We start from the raw sequence: 11,975 nt of genomic DNA, 5'->3' as shown, positions 1-11,975 counted from the left end.
GGTGTAAGTGAACAACGCTCACGAAGAAACGCTGATCATATTCGGAAGAGCACACTCGAATCGAGAATTGAGCCCAGTGAACAGGTCAAATCACACATCCATAAAGTAAGTATACGCGCTGTGATTGTATGCCATTTTTAATACCGCCTACCATAAAATTATTTACGTGGTGTACAGTTTGACTGCAGCGTTTCGCTTCATGCTACATCTGTTGCTCAATTATAAGACTACCCTAAAGGACCGATTCTCTCGGAGGGGGAACTACTGATATACGCATCGGAACACCAATTAAGGATATGAGATGTGAAAAACTTCTCTCTTTTGACAGACACAATCCGAGCACCCACAACACTTGTTCCTGGAAGAAAAGTGCTGTTTGCATACGCTACTATTGGTGGAAGTGCTTGAGTAGCGCGCCTCACCTAGTGCTTGGGAGAAATAATTCATCCAGGGATTCCTAGAACACACATTTCTTGACCAAGCCTTCCTTTAATTACAATTCTTGCATTACCCACCTCATTTATGTACTGCCCACCAAAGGCTTGTTGTCCCACTTCTTACACGCTTACATTTTTCGCTCGCATATTCGTTCCTGCGAGATTCAGTTCTTTTTTCAACTTATTAGTGTTGACTAGATGTATGACTTCCCTTACGGCTACTCTTTGACCGATGTAGAATGTCCATCAACTGGGACGCTCACCGAACTTGCTGTTTTCTTATCTCCGTATCCTAGCTACAAACCACGATGGAGGAGAATACCTGCCCACCTGTCGATCTGATTGGGTCTTGGGAAGATGCTCGTGCATCTAATATTCCCACAACTTCTGGGCCCGTTGACTTATTGGGTCTCGGCTCTTCACCCGGTCCTACCTCCTGGCCAACCAATAACATCTCCAATGTGACTGATGCCTCTTGGCCTTCTAGTTCTTCTGGTCAAGCACCACGCCATACTGACCACGTGGCCAACAGGTATATCCAATTTTGGCTCGCTTTTTGCTGCAATATCAGGAAATCACTTGTTTGTTTACATCACCTTTCTCGAATTTATCGGGTGCCGCAAATCTTTGGTTCCCCTGATTGTCTAAGAAGTACCCAAGGAACCAGCATAATAAAGCTTACCTTAAGATTACGCTATCCATAAGCCTAGAGTTGTGTCTGTACTTTTGAACGTATGTTTCTCTGAGAGCGCCTGGCTGTCAAACATTTTCTCATTACCTCTCTTATCCCTTTTTTCTAGAGAACTATGGAGCTCGAGATGGATGAGTGGTTAAAACTCGAATTTACTGACCGGAAGGTCCGTGGTTCGAACCCAGCCACTGCATCTCGACGGCTTTAGTCTAGGCTTAGGCAACCTGACAGTATCTCAACCCTCGCGCTTCCTTCGGGTGGTATGGCTGCCAGGCACAAGTAGGGTGTTACAGCTGGGCGGTTGTATTATTATTATTTATTAAAGAATGATGACCAACCATCGGAATTTCACTGCTGAAACAGTTGGCTTGTATCTTGTAGCTAACGGTTCTGCTGCATCACTAATGAATAATTCGTTATGTTCTTCATTAAGCCCTTAAAATACGCGCTCACTGACGTCGTTCGATGCATTGCCTTACTGGCGGACGCCCGTCTATCTTCCCTACTCCGCGTACCTATCGAGCCGGTGTTATTGCTGATGCACCATCCCTCTGGCAAGACCACTTTTCGGTATTCCTTGATAGTTGTATAAAATCCTAGAACTTCTTAAAGACCGCTTCAGAACTAGTTGTAAAGCGAAGATTTATCAAAGATCCTTTCGGAAGCGACCAGCAACTCATCAGCCTCATTTGTCTAACATGCATCTGAGTGCTGAAGTTTACGTATTCCAAAAACCATCCACAAGGAGTGCAAGGCACGCTACTGCTTCTCGTGCATTTTCTGCGGTAATTTATCCGATGTGCAGTCACATGTAGGTTTTCTGACTCCAAGCGCGGTCGATTCAACTGGTTCCGGCCCCCCATATCATCCAGGACGACTAATTAGTTCACCACACTTGGCATTGATCGGTTCAAAAGCTGTCACTACGTTCAGATTAATATGATTGGCTTGAGTGTATCAACTGCTTTTTGTAGACACTTGCCTACCACAAACAACGGAAGGTGGTGCGTACGTTGGCCAACGACAAGACGCTTAGGCTCTTTTGTCACCACAGAACATCATTTTGATGCAAACCATCAAATGAGATAGCTCAAGAAGGCAAGGTGGTTGAGGTGCCAGCTTATGGACAAGAAGGTCCGTGGTTTGAACGCAACCTCAGCATCTGGACTGCTCCTGCCTAGACTTGGACAACCTAGCAGTATTGCCTCATCAATGTTTAGGCGTGTAAGGGCCCTGTGCGCAGAAGAAGCTGATCGGACAGCGGCCCAAACTGAGGTAAAGAGCAAACTTTGGGTTAGTGGATATCCAGCCAGCTTGATTAGGCGTCAGTTGCGAAGGGTGTTGGTACCGGTAGCGAAACCCAACAGGGAATGGATCGGGGCAGCTGTTATTCCATATAAACCAGGGACATCGGAGGTAATTCGAAGAATTCTAAACACGGCTAGTATAAGAGTAGCTTTCCAGAGGGGGAACACTCTGCGCTCTGCCCTGGTACAATTGAAGGATCGCCTCCCGGCAAACAGAACCAGGGACTATATCTACAAAATTAAGTGTAATGACTGCACCAAGGTCTATATAGTACAGACGGCCAGGGAACTACACATCAGAGTCGGAGAGCATAGTAAAAAAATAAACAGGCCGCCAAGAAACGCAGATGATTATCAAGCGTTACTGAAAGACTCTGCGATTGCGGAACACGCACTCGACACGGGACACAAAATAAATTTAGAAAATGTTGAGGTTTTGAGGCGAGGACTACGGTCCACGTCACAGAGACTGATCGCCGAGGCGGTAGAAATCGCCAAGCATCCCAGCGTTAACAGAATGGAAGGCGTGGAACTGGCTAGCGTGTGGAGAACGGTCTTGGGTCGCTCGAGCTGACACGGTGGTGTGCGGTCATCAGAAGTAAGAGTGGCCATCATCTGAAGTCCACTTGACATCAACCCCCCTCAAACTAAATTGTCGGAACACTCACAACCCCACACTGATCAGGGAAAATCTAACAGCGGCACCTGAGGTAAATCATCAAGTGAAGCACCCTGAGTTGTAAGATTAAGGAACGAAAAGCGGTCGGAACTAATTTGGAACCCCTCCAACCCATCAATTCAAGATTTTGGCACCCACACTAACCGACAAGAGCCGTTAATTGACACTCAACACTGATCTAGTTTGAAGAGGATTTACTGATTGGTTCCCCGTCTGTCTTATAACCTGGCCAATTTGGTGACCTGTTCACTTGGCCTGATGAAGCTTTTGTGTCAAAAGCGAAACGTTGCCCAAATAAAAACTACCGATTGTTTACCAAGCTCTTCTGAAACCTAGCAGTATCCCTGTCCTCGTGCCTCCTTCCGTTTGCATCGTAGTTAGGCGTTGAAAGGGTGCTACGGCTGATCGATTTGGTTTTTTGATTAAACGAATCTCCAAACAATGAAAATATCTTATAGCGAGTAACCCGTCAATTTACGTGACTGATAGACTGGGCTCGAGGTGACTCAGCGGTTAGGGTGTGAAGCGGCCGTCCAGGAAGTCAGTCATTCAAATCAGCTCCTAGTTTTTGCTTGCTTCTGCGTAGATTTAGGTAAGGGACGCGAAGATACCGGACCCTATCGTGCTGCGACGGTTTGCATAGCTAAGTAACCCATTGAGCTATACTACAGGATGCCCATTCAATCTCTACTGGCTCTTTTCTGTCAGGTTGGTTAATTGATTGAAACGATTTCCTGGTTCATCAAGTTGGGGTTTAAACAAGTGTGGCACTTGGTTCTTTAAAATCTGAGCGCATACCATTTCACCGCTGCTTTGCGGTTAGGCTTTCAAGCAAAAAGCATTGGTCGGGGATCCTCATCCATATTTGGTCGCTCATCCCGCATACGACCGTGAAGTTTGCAGGTACAATATATCTTCATATCACGTCGGCCGTCGCATCGTGGCATCAACCAGGTTACCTTGTTCGCTGCACAGAGCAGAGCCGATAAGCGAAAACATGCAGCTTGTAACCTTTAACGTTTTTCTTTATTCTGGTCTCTTGGCCTCTTGTGCTTGATAATCACCCCCAACTTAGATCACTGCGGAGGCATGTCACTCGGGTGCCTAGGGACTTGATACATCGCACGCCATCCATATGTACAGCTTCGTGTCCACTAATCTGGCCACGTTTTAACCATGTAGTCGGCCACCAACTGCTATTGCACATACTGTACACACTATCAGGTGACATCTTTTGTATCACCGGAACTGGAATACAAGATCAAATTTGTTGTGATTACGGTGCCGTCTCTATCCGTGAGCTATCGACTGAACTCCCGGTGATCCCAGCGCTGTTGCCGGGGATTGCGCCGGTGTTAGTACAGCTCTCAGCGCACGAGTTGAGGTTGCATTACTCAACTGGATACTTGTAAACAGCCGATTCTGTGCTGTCTGACAATCCACTCAGATGGAAGCTCACGTGTTGAGGTAGAGAACGCACTTAGTTGTATCCAACTACGCACCAGCGAATTGTAAGTCGGATTCATTAGAAGACACCTCCAATCGAAAACTGACCATCCTCTTGTCCACTCCGAAGAACACGGCCCAATCACAATAGAGGAACGGAACTATCGAATTAAGGCCGCCCAACGAAACAACCAGATACAAGGAAACGAAATTCCAGCTGACCGACCAGATTACGTGAAAACCATCTCAGGACCAACCGCTCATCTTAGATAATGTTTGGAAACTGCATAAGCACAGGTGGAAGAGGAGGAATTTACCCACTCAACCCCGCGCTGATGATGTCGCCTCGACTGGTGATGAGATAGATGTTTGAAATTAAACTGTCAAGCTTGGTGAACAGAACAACAACCAAGGAGTGAATCCGAGCTACCTATATTCCGTAATGTTGCCAACTTACATCAGCATTGAAAGTACTACTGTGCCTTCCTGCCTTGAGACACCATTGGAATGCTGGTCAGACGAGCTTTTCTGAGCGTTATCCAAAGAGGAAGGGAAATCTTTGAGTTGTATTGTGACTAGGTTGTCTCTACGTATTTGGAAGCAAGAACGTGTAGCAAAGAATTGGGTCCACTTCTTAAAAAATATCCGAACCGACTGTTCCAGCCACAGGGGTTCATCCCACATCTGTCGTAACACGGCTATCGGCTTACCCCATACGACGACACCTATCTTCGGCACGTGAGGTGTTAATTCGGAGTATCAGCTTGGATTTAGGCCTAACAATGGGTACATTGACCATGTCCTTAAATTGTTAAATGCCGCTGACCAGAAATCTCGGTTTTCTTAGAATTCCACTCTGTTCTTGACCAGATTGGGATGCCTGTGAAGTTCATATACACTGCTCATGCCTTGTGTTCTGGTGTACAGCGGATTAGCCAGAAGCTTCTTCACAACGAGTGGAGTTCTAGGTTATTCTTTCCGCTTTTTTGTTCAGTTCTGTCATAGACGTTCTCATGAAGTGTTCACTCCAAGATACCTTGAATATAGGTATCGAAATCATGTTTGGAGAGAGACTGATGGATTCCGATTCTGCTTACGACATCAGTTTTTCATTCGGTGGTCGTTTGTCTGGAGGTTATCCCATATTTCGGCACGCATTTTTCAGCTTCCGTGAGTAAAGCCCTATTTCAGGATTTCCCACTTTGTACCTCTCTGAACCTTGGGAATAATGGACTTAGTTTTGTTTATCGATTCATGTATCTTGACAGTTACATAAACCGTGATAGTGCTCCAAGAGATGCCAACAAATAGATTATCGGGGCACAGACAAAGTTCGCCCGCTACGACATCAGAATCGAGTTTCTTTGGAACTTATTGGCCGTGTATACAAGACAAGAGCCCTCCTATCCGTAGTTATTAAGACATCCTAAAACTTGCTCACCGCTTTCTTCGTAGCATAACAAGAGTTAGCTAGCTGAAGCGGGTCCGCAATGAAGTGGTAACGAATCAGAACAGCGGATTCAACTCACGAGGTTAAGGTAGTTGGGATGAACCATGATCTACTCAAGGAAACATGGAACTCGAGATGGCTCGCTGGCTAAGGTGTGAACTTACCAACCGAAAGGCAGCTGGTTCGGACCCAGTTCCGGGTGCTCCTGTCTAGGTTTGGGCTACCTGACGATATCTCAGTCCCTGTGTTTCCTTGGGGCTGGTATGGCAGCTGGGTACCGAACTAGTGTTGCAAGTGAGCCACTGTTATTAACATTCATTAAGCAGTAGGATATGAATTTATCCGGATGTCCTAGTTGGGTCACGAAAGAGCCAAATTTTGTTCGATTCCCGACGAGCCTGAAGAGATTGAAAAAGGTTTCACGTGGCTGATATTTTTTAAAACCCATCCACATATTCATCACAAGTATAAAACAGTCAACTTATGATGCTTGATATGCGTTCTTACTAAACATAATGATCCCTTTGAATTCATCGGAAAATATCTACCAGGAATCGAGGACAAATGATATAAGTCAGGTAAAATCGATTAAGCTACGACTATTAAAACAGCGCTGACGGAAATTTCTGAACTGGAAGAAACGGCGAATCTGCATGCTAGTGCCGTTTGATAACATACGATAGACACTTAAGGCCTTCTGGAAGGGTAACAGTAGCAAATTCTTTTGCATTTTACTTGTCTTGATTCTCATCTGAGTCCCTGTTATATCCTCTTGTGATGTATCAGTCAGACTAGTCAGTTCACCGGAGTGGAGAAGACAAACAACTTCGAGGAAGATATACCGCAAACAAGTGGATCATTCCATGATATGGAATTCAACTGAACCAAAGTATATGAAGAGCTAACACTCCAATAGGATGTCAGTGAGAGGCTGAAATGTAGAAACAAGATTTCAGCATACAAGACAATCGTTATTCGTTTAGAGGCTGGCCTTCTAACAGCCCCCTAAGGAGACATCACGCTTGTTTGATCTGTTGAGGTGCTCTCTTCAGTGGATAACAGCTTTAGTGTGTACAAATGATTTTCATGAGTCGGAAGGTTGAATAGTTTTGTTTGAATATTGGTGCATCACAGCTGTACAGTTGTAGAGAAAGTCGTATTGCGGAATGACAGGGATGTTGTATGGTGTCAGTCCACCATTGATACGCTGCATACATTCTATGACGAAACCACTGCAAACCCCATAGAGTAGCCGTAGAACACAAGAGGATGATACTTGGTTTTTAAAGTTGTTTAAAACACTCTTGGATTCTTCGTCATTCACTTTATACTCTTCTACCAACTTTGGTTTCGACTCTCTGAACTGCGCAGAGAAAATCGAGCTTTTGTCAATCAAAAATACGTGGGTATATGTAACACTCGATTAACCACGAAAAATTATGCTGGAAACACTCTCATCATGATCACTATGGACTGCAATACTCTTGCAGCAGATACTGGCGCTTCAGTACCGTTCTCTAACGCGACAGCGCCTCTTGGGGCATACCAAATCAGTTTATATTTACCGTCGCCAGTCCACACTAGCCGGACTTGTGGTACGTGAAAGGGGTCTTAGGTCCTCTACTCGAGCTGGCTGTTTCTCACAGAAAATAATTTGCGCTTTCGATTACAAAAATTGACAACTGTGATCCTGTTCTTCGGTTGGTCTCACGACCAACAGATGCAGGAAGCTGCACAACCTCTTTTGCCTTTGGATTAGCTCTGTTGATTGACGCGATGTACTGTGAAATCGAGTTGTGTACAAGTGCCAGTGGTCAACTTATCAGGTTTTGTTTAGATTATTGGGAGCTTTTGCGGTGTGATGTTTTCGGAATGTATGCTTAAGCACCCTCCTTTCGTTTTTCAATTTGTGACAAGACTTTCTTCAGATGACTTCAATGTTTGCTTCTGAAGTTACAGACCTGCAATATTGGCGTTGTTTTTAAGGCTAAGGGTGTTACTCTTGATGATAGTGAGCCCAGCTACTTGGTACTAGAATATGCTGTCGACGGTTGTCTTCAGAGTAGTCTCTAGGCCACGCTGTATGGCACTCACGTCTGCGAATACTGCAGTATAGTCAAATGTGGATTAAATTTCTATGCGACTGCAATCGTGAGCAACAATCAATGTATGTTCGCAAACCGCGAACCACATGATGTTTCCTCATCACGGTACTGTCATCCTCAATAGTGTACGAGAACGAATGGAAGGGTAGGATACCATAGCTTTGCCTGACCCGTTAGGCATGGGAGCAAATCAGAGTTCGTTCTTTTTAGAAACTGGTGATCTAAGCTTCAATTCTCGCATCTTTTACCTGTGAATCGTTGGGGAGGTCTGATTTTACGATGCCCCCAACTCACACCCAAGGTGCTTTACACATCAATCTGGCGTTTTGACGGAAGCTGATACCAGCCTTTTAAAAGATGCTATCCTTTCGAGGCTAGTGCTACTGTAGAAGAAAGCATACTAACGTATTATCGGATTTCTACTCATCTGGCATTATGGATTCTGTTCGGTTAATGCATCTGCTCCTGTTGAGTTGGTCAGTCGACACACAAACGGACCGGAAGGTCCGTTGTTCGAATCCGACATCTGCATTCCGACTTCTATGCAGGCTTGGGCGACCTGGCAGTATTCCAGTCATGCTTCCTTCGGGTGGCATGGCAGCTAGGTAGCGAAAGAATGCTACAGCTGAACGGTTGTCATGTGTAAGGTGTTGCCCAGTCGCCTTGGATGCATTTTTCAGCAAAGTACCCTCTGCTTCATCAAGAACACATGTGATCAGCTTATTCTGAATCCGCTGGTCCCATCCGATTCCAGCTATATTTTTGAGAAGTCGGCGGCTAAAAACCTGGAAATGTATCGGATCATCCGCCCGAAGTGACCAAGTCACAGCCCGTGCTGTGGTTTGATATGCGCGCCCTCTCAAGATCCAGAGATATGCGTTTGTGACACCACACGTGGCGGAAACTGGCAAAAGCAATTCTTGTCTTCCAGATTCGTGCTCTGACTTTGTCTGTCACACTAGCCCCAGAACTAATGCAACTTCTGAGATATTTATAGCGTTCCACAACTTCCAATATCACTCCTTGAATTCTTAGAGGTCTGTTCAGAGGCTACATCTTGCACCGTGGCTTTGCGCTTTGTGGGCGCGAGGTGCGTGCGGAAGAACTGGATGACGTCGGTCGGCTCTCCTGGTTACACTTGTGCTCTTCGAAGCCGTAAACTGTCTGCATATTCCAGGTCGACGCGGTTCTAACTCGGGGAGATCTGGACACCGGGGTCTTGGAGGCTTTCCAGTATTCGCCTCATTTTATCATCAGTAACTAAATTGATCAGAAATGTTATCTGTGGACATCCTTATCGGACACCGACGCTTTTAGGAAAGCATTGGAGTTTGAGGCACATCTTACTGCGTTTGCGGTTTGAGAAGAACTAACCATTTTACAGACTGGAACGTACTCTTGAAGTCAAAGGTCACCGCGATTTTACGCTGCCTGTATGCATGGCGTGCTCTAACACTTGACGGAGTGTGAAGATGTGGTTCACATAGTCCCTTTCAGGCCGAAATCATGCCTGGTGTTCTCGAGTCCCGCCTTACACGCCTTCCTAAGACGATATAAAATAAGCTGCGTGAAGTGCTTGGTTAAAAAAAATCATTCAGCTGTAGAATCTTTTCAGACCCCTACTGCCTTGGCTACCAGAATGAAGCACGAAGGCTGGGATACTCCCAGGTCGTTCAAGTCTAGACATGGGAAGTCGAGAGACAGAGGTCAGGTTCGAACCACGGACCTTCCTGTCAGTAAATTCACTCTATAACCACTGAACCATCTCTCCTGGTTACAACGGGGGTCAAGCTAATTCTTCTGCTATTATCACTCTCACTGTGAGCAGTCTTCTTCAAAATGGACACCACCGTCGACTCACTTCAATTTGTTGGGGCGGTCTCTTTTGCCAAGAAAAAGGCTAGTAAGTTGGACAGGCACCTCCACTTTTCAACGGAGTGGGTAGGAGTTCTTTAGGACCGGTAATTCTGTGACACTTGAGGGACAAAAGCCATTCGCCTATTTCCGAAGCCGTCAGAAATAAGTCATTTCATCGTTCCTAAAACGGTGCTCCCACCAATTTCCAGGGTTGCGGATAGCACATTCCAGTGAGAGTGGACATCAGAAGACGTTTCATCCGAAAGGGACTTCAATAGATTGTTCTGGTAGACTTCTTTCGAATCGGGTTCAGAGAGCTTCTCGTTGGTCAGACGAGGTGTATGCACGTTGCATTCCTGAAAGCCCAACGGGAAGCAACAACAAATCCACATAGGTGTTCCAGAGTGAGCGGCAATCAGTAATTAACTCACGCCACCTATAGCTAATGGCACCGTAGTCTATCTGTGTTGCAGGTCAGCTTGAATGCGAGGACACAATTTGGCTAAGCGGCCTTGGTTGTTTCGGAAGCTAGTACTACACAGAAACAACCTGTGTTCAGCAAATAACCACTACAAACCTTCGCCGTTGTCCGTGCGTCTCGATTCCAGTCCGGGATGACTACCCACCTGAGTCTGAGGATAGCTAAGTCTGCGCGTACTTCTGCATACTTTTCTCCGAACATCACAACAATATCTGAGCTTTTAGCCCGCCACAAGAAGGTGCTCGAATCGTCGTAAAAGCTGGATTTGAGTGCATCAGAGCTACAGTCTGTTGGCCGTAAGCAGATACGATGAACAGGCAGCGATTATTGGCGCTTTTTGGGTATAGTCTCACAGGCGTAGCCAAACGAACCGCTCAGAGTCCACTGTCAGTGGGCAACCATTCAAGCAAGGACCCCCTGAGATCGGTGGAAGGGATGCTTTAGCAGTAGCCTACTTTCGTTTACACACAGCAAGCAAGGTGACCTGACTGATAATACCAAGGGATGTGGCATGAGATTATCCGTAAATGCGCAATTCATTGACTGGGATACTATTAGGGCCCCCTGACTTAGGCAAGGGGATGATTAGGTCCTCAGCCAGAGCCGCTAGTTCGGAAACCTAATTGCAAGTCAGTGCTGGTCGGGGTAAGGCTGTTAGAGGAGCTTACATTTTAGGGTGCAGCTTGCCATACATGTTCCAACTTTCAACCTTGAGGGCCAAGAGATTATTTTAGACATACCTCTACGCATTGACTAACCTGGTATGAGAGACTTTGTTTCTCATGTACACTCTCAAATATGGCTCACTGAGTTATGAAGGTGCACACCGCCGTAAGGTTCACTCTCTTCGTGACATCGTTGTTCAGTTACTGGTGCATATTTTCTGGGCTCTTAGTCAATTTACGATTGGACTGCGCGAAGCAGAGGTCTTTTTTGGTTTCTTAGAAAACAACACGTTTTCTTTTTGGTTTCTTCGTTGGTCTGCTCTGTACCGATTCACCCACAATCTCTCCGTTTTCCAAACCATTTGTTTCCCCCTCCTCTAGTCTCCTGGATGCCGATTTTGGTGAATTCGTGACTGCCGGTAGTCCAAAACCTAAAGCCCAACCTGTACCCAGTTTTCCCGATTTGGAGGGTTTCGACACTTTTTCTTCCTCTCTTGGGTCTCAATCTGGTGCCTCTGGTTTACCAGCAACCACAACGGACATGCTATTCTCTCATCAGTCCCACCAGCAGGTAAGCCTTGTAAGTCTATGTCGTGTTGTATACCTTGAGGGTATGAAAGAAATTGATAAAGGTATGGTGTTTCCCACAACGTGCACCCGCCTTTCATGTAATTGGCCGAAGATATGTCATTGATGTCAGTGTTGTCTATGATTTCACTTCCCGTTCAGGTTCGTTGTGCTTGTGTTGAATCCTTGGGATAATTTAGTACTGTTGGGTCCCTTATCTTTCTCGTTCTGTTCCTCACGCTGCAGCATACATAAATACAGTTTTTGTTAGGTAGCAATGAAGCCCCGAT

The 11,975-nt window shown here is 45.8% G+C and overlaps 1 protein-coding gene across 1 annotated transcript in view; it reads left to right on the top strand.

Annotated features, from left to right (window-relative positions):
* The window catches only part of T265_07034 (hypothetical protein), a gene marked incomplete at both ends in the record, with an annotated part of 37,905 nt that overhangs the window by 23,759 nt on the left and 2,171 nt on the right, over nt 1–11,975 (top strand). Inside the window, 2 exons of the mRNA XM_009172458.1 lie at nt 734–969; nt 11,500–11,689. Coding sequence (XP_009170722.1) covers nt 734–969; nt 11,500–11,689 — 426 coding nt within the window. The remainder of the gene's footprint in view (nt 1–733; nt 970–11,499; nt 11,690–11,975) is intronic.

This window comes from Opisthorchis viverrini (assembly GCF_000715545.1).
Source record: "Opisthorchis viverrini unplaced genomic scaffold opera_v5_158, whole genome shotgun sequence".
Lineage (NCBI taxonomy): Eukaryota > Metazoa > Platyhelminthes > Trematoda > Opisthorchiida > Opisthorchiidae > Opisthorchis > Opisthorchis viverrini.
Note: the sequence above shows the minus strand (reverse complement) of the source record. Positions and strands in the feature narration are given on the sequence as shown.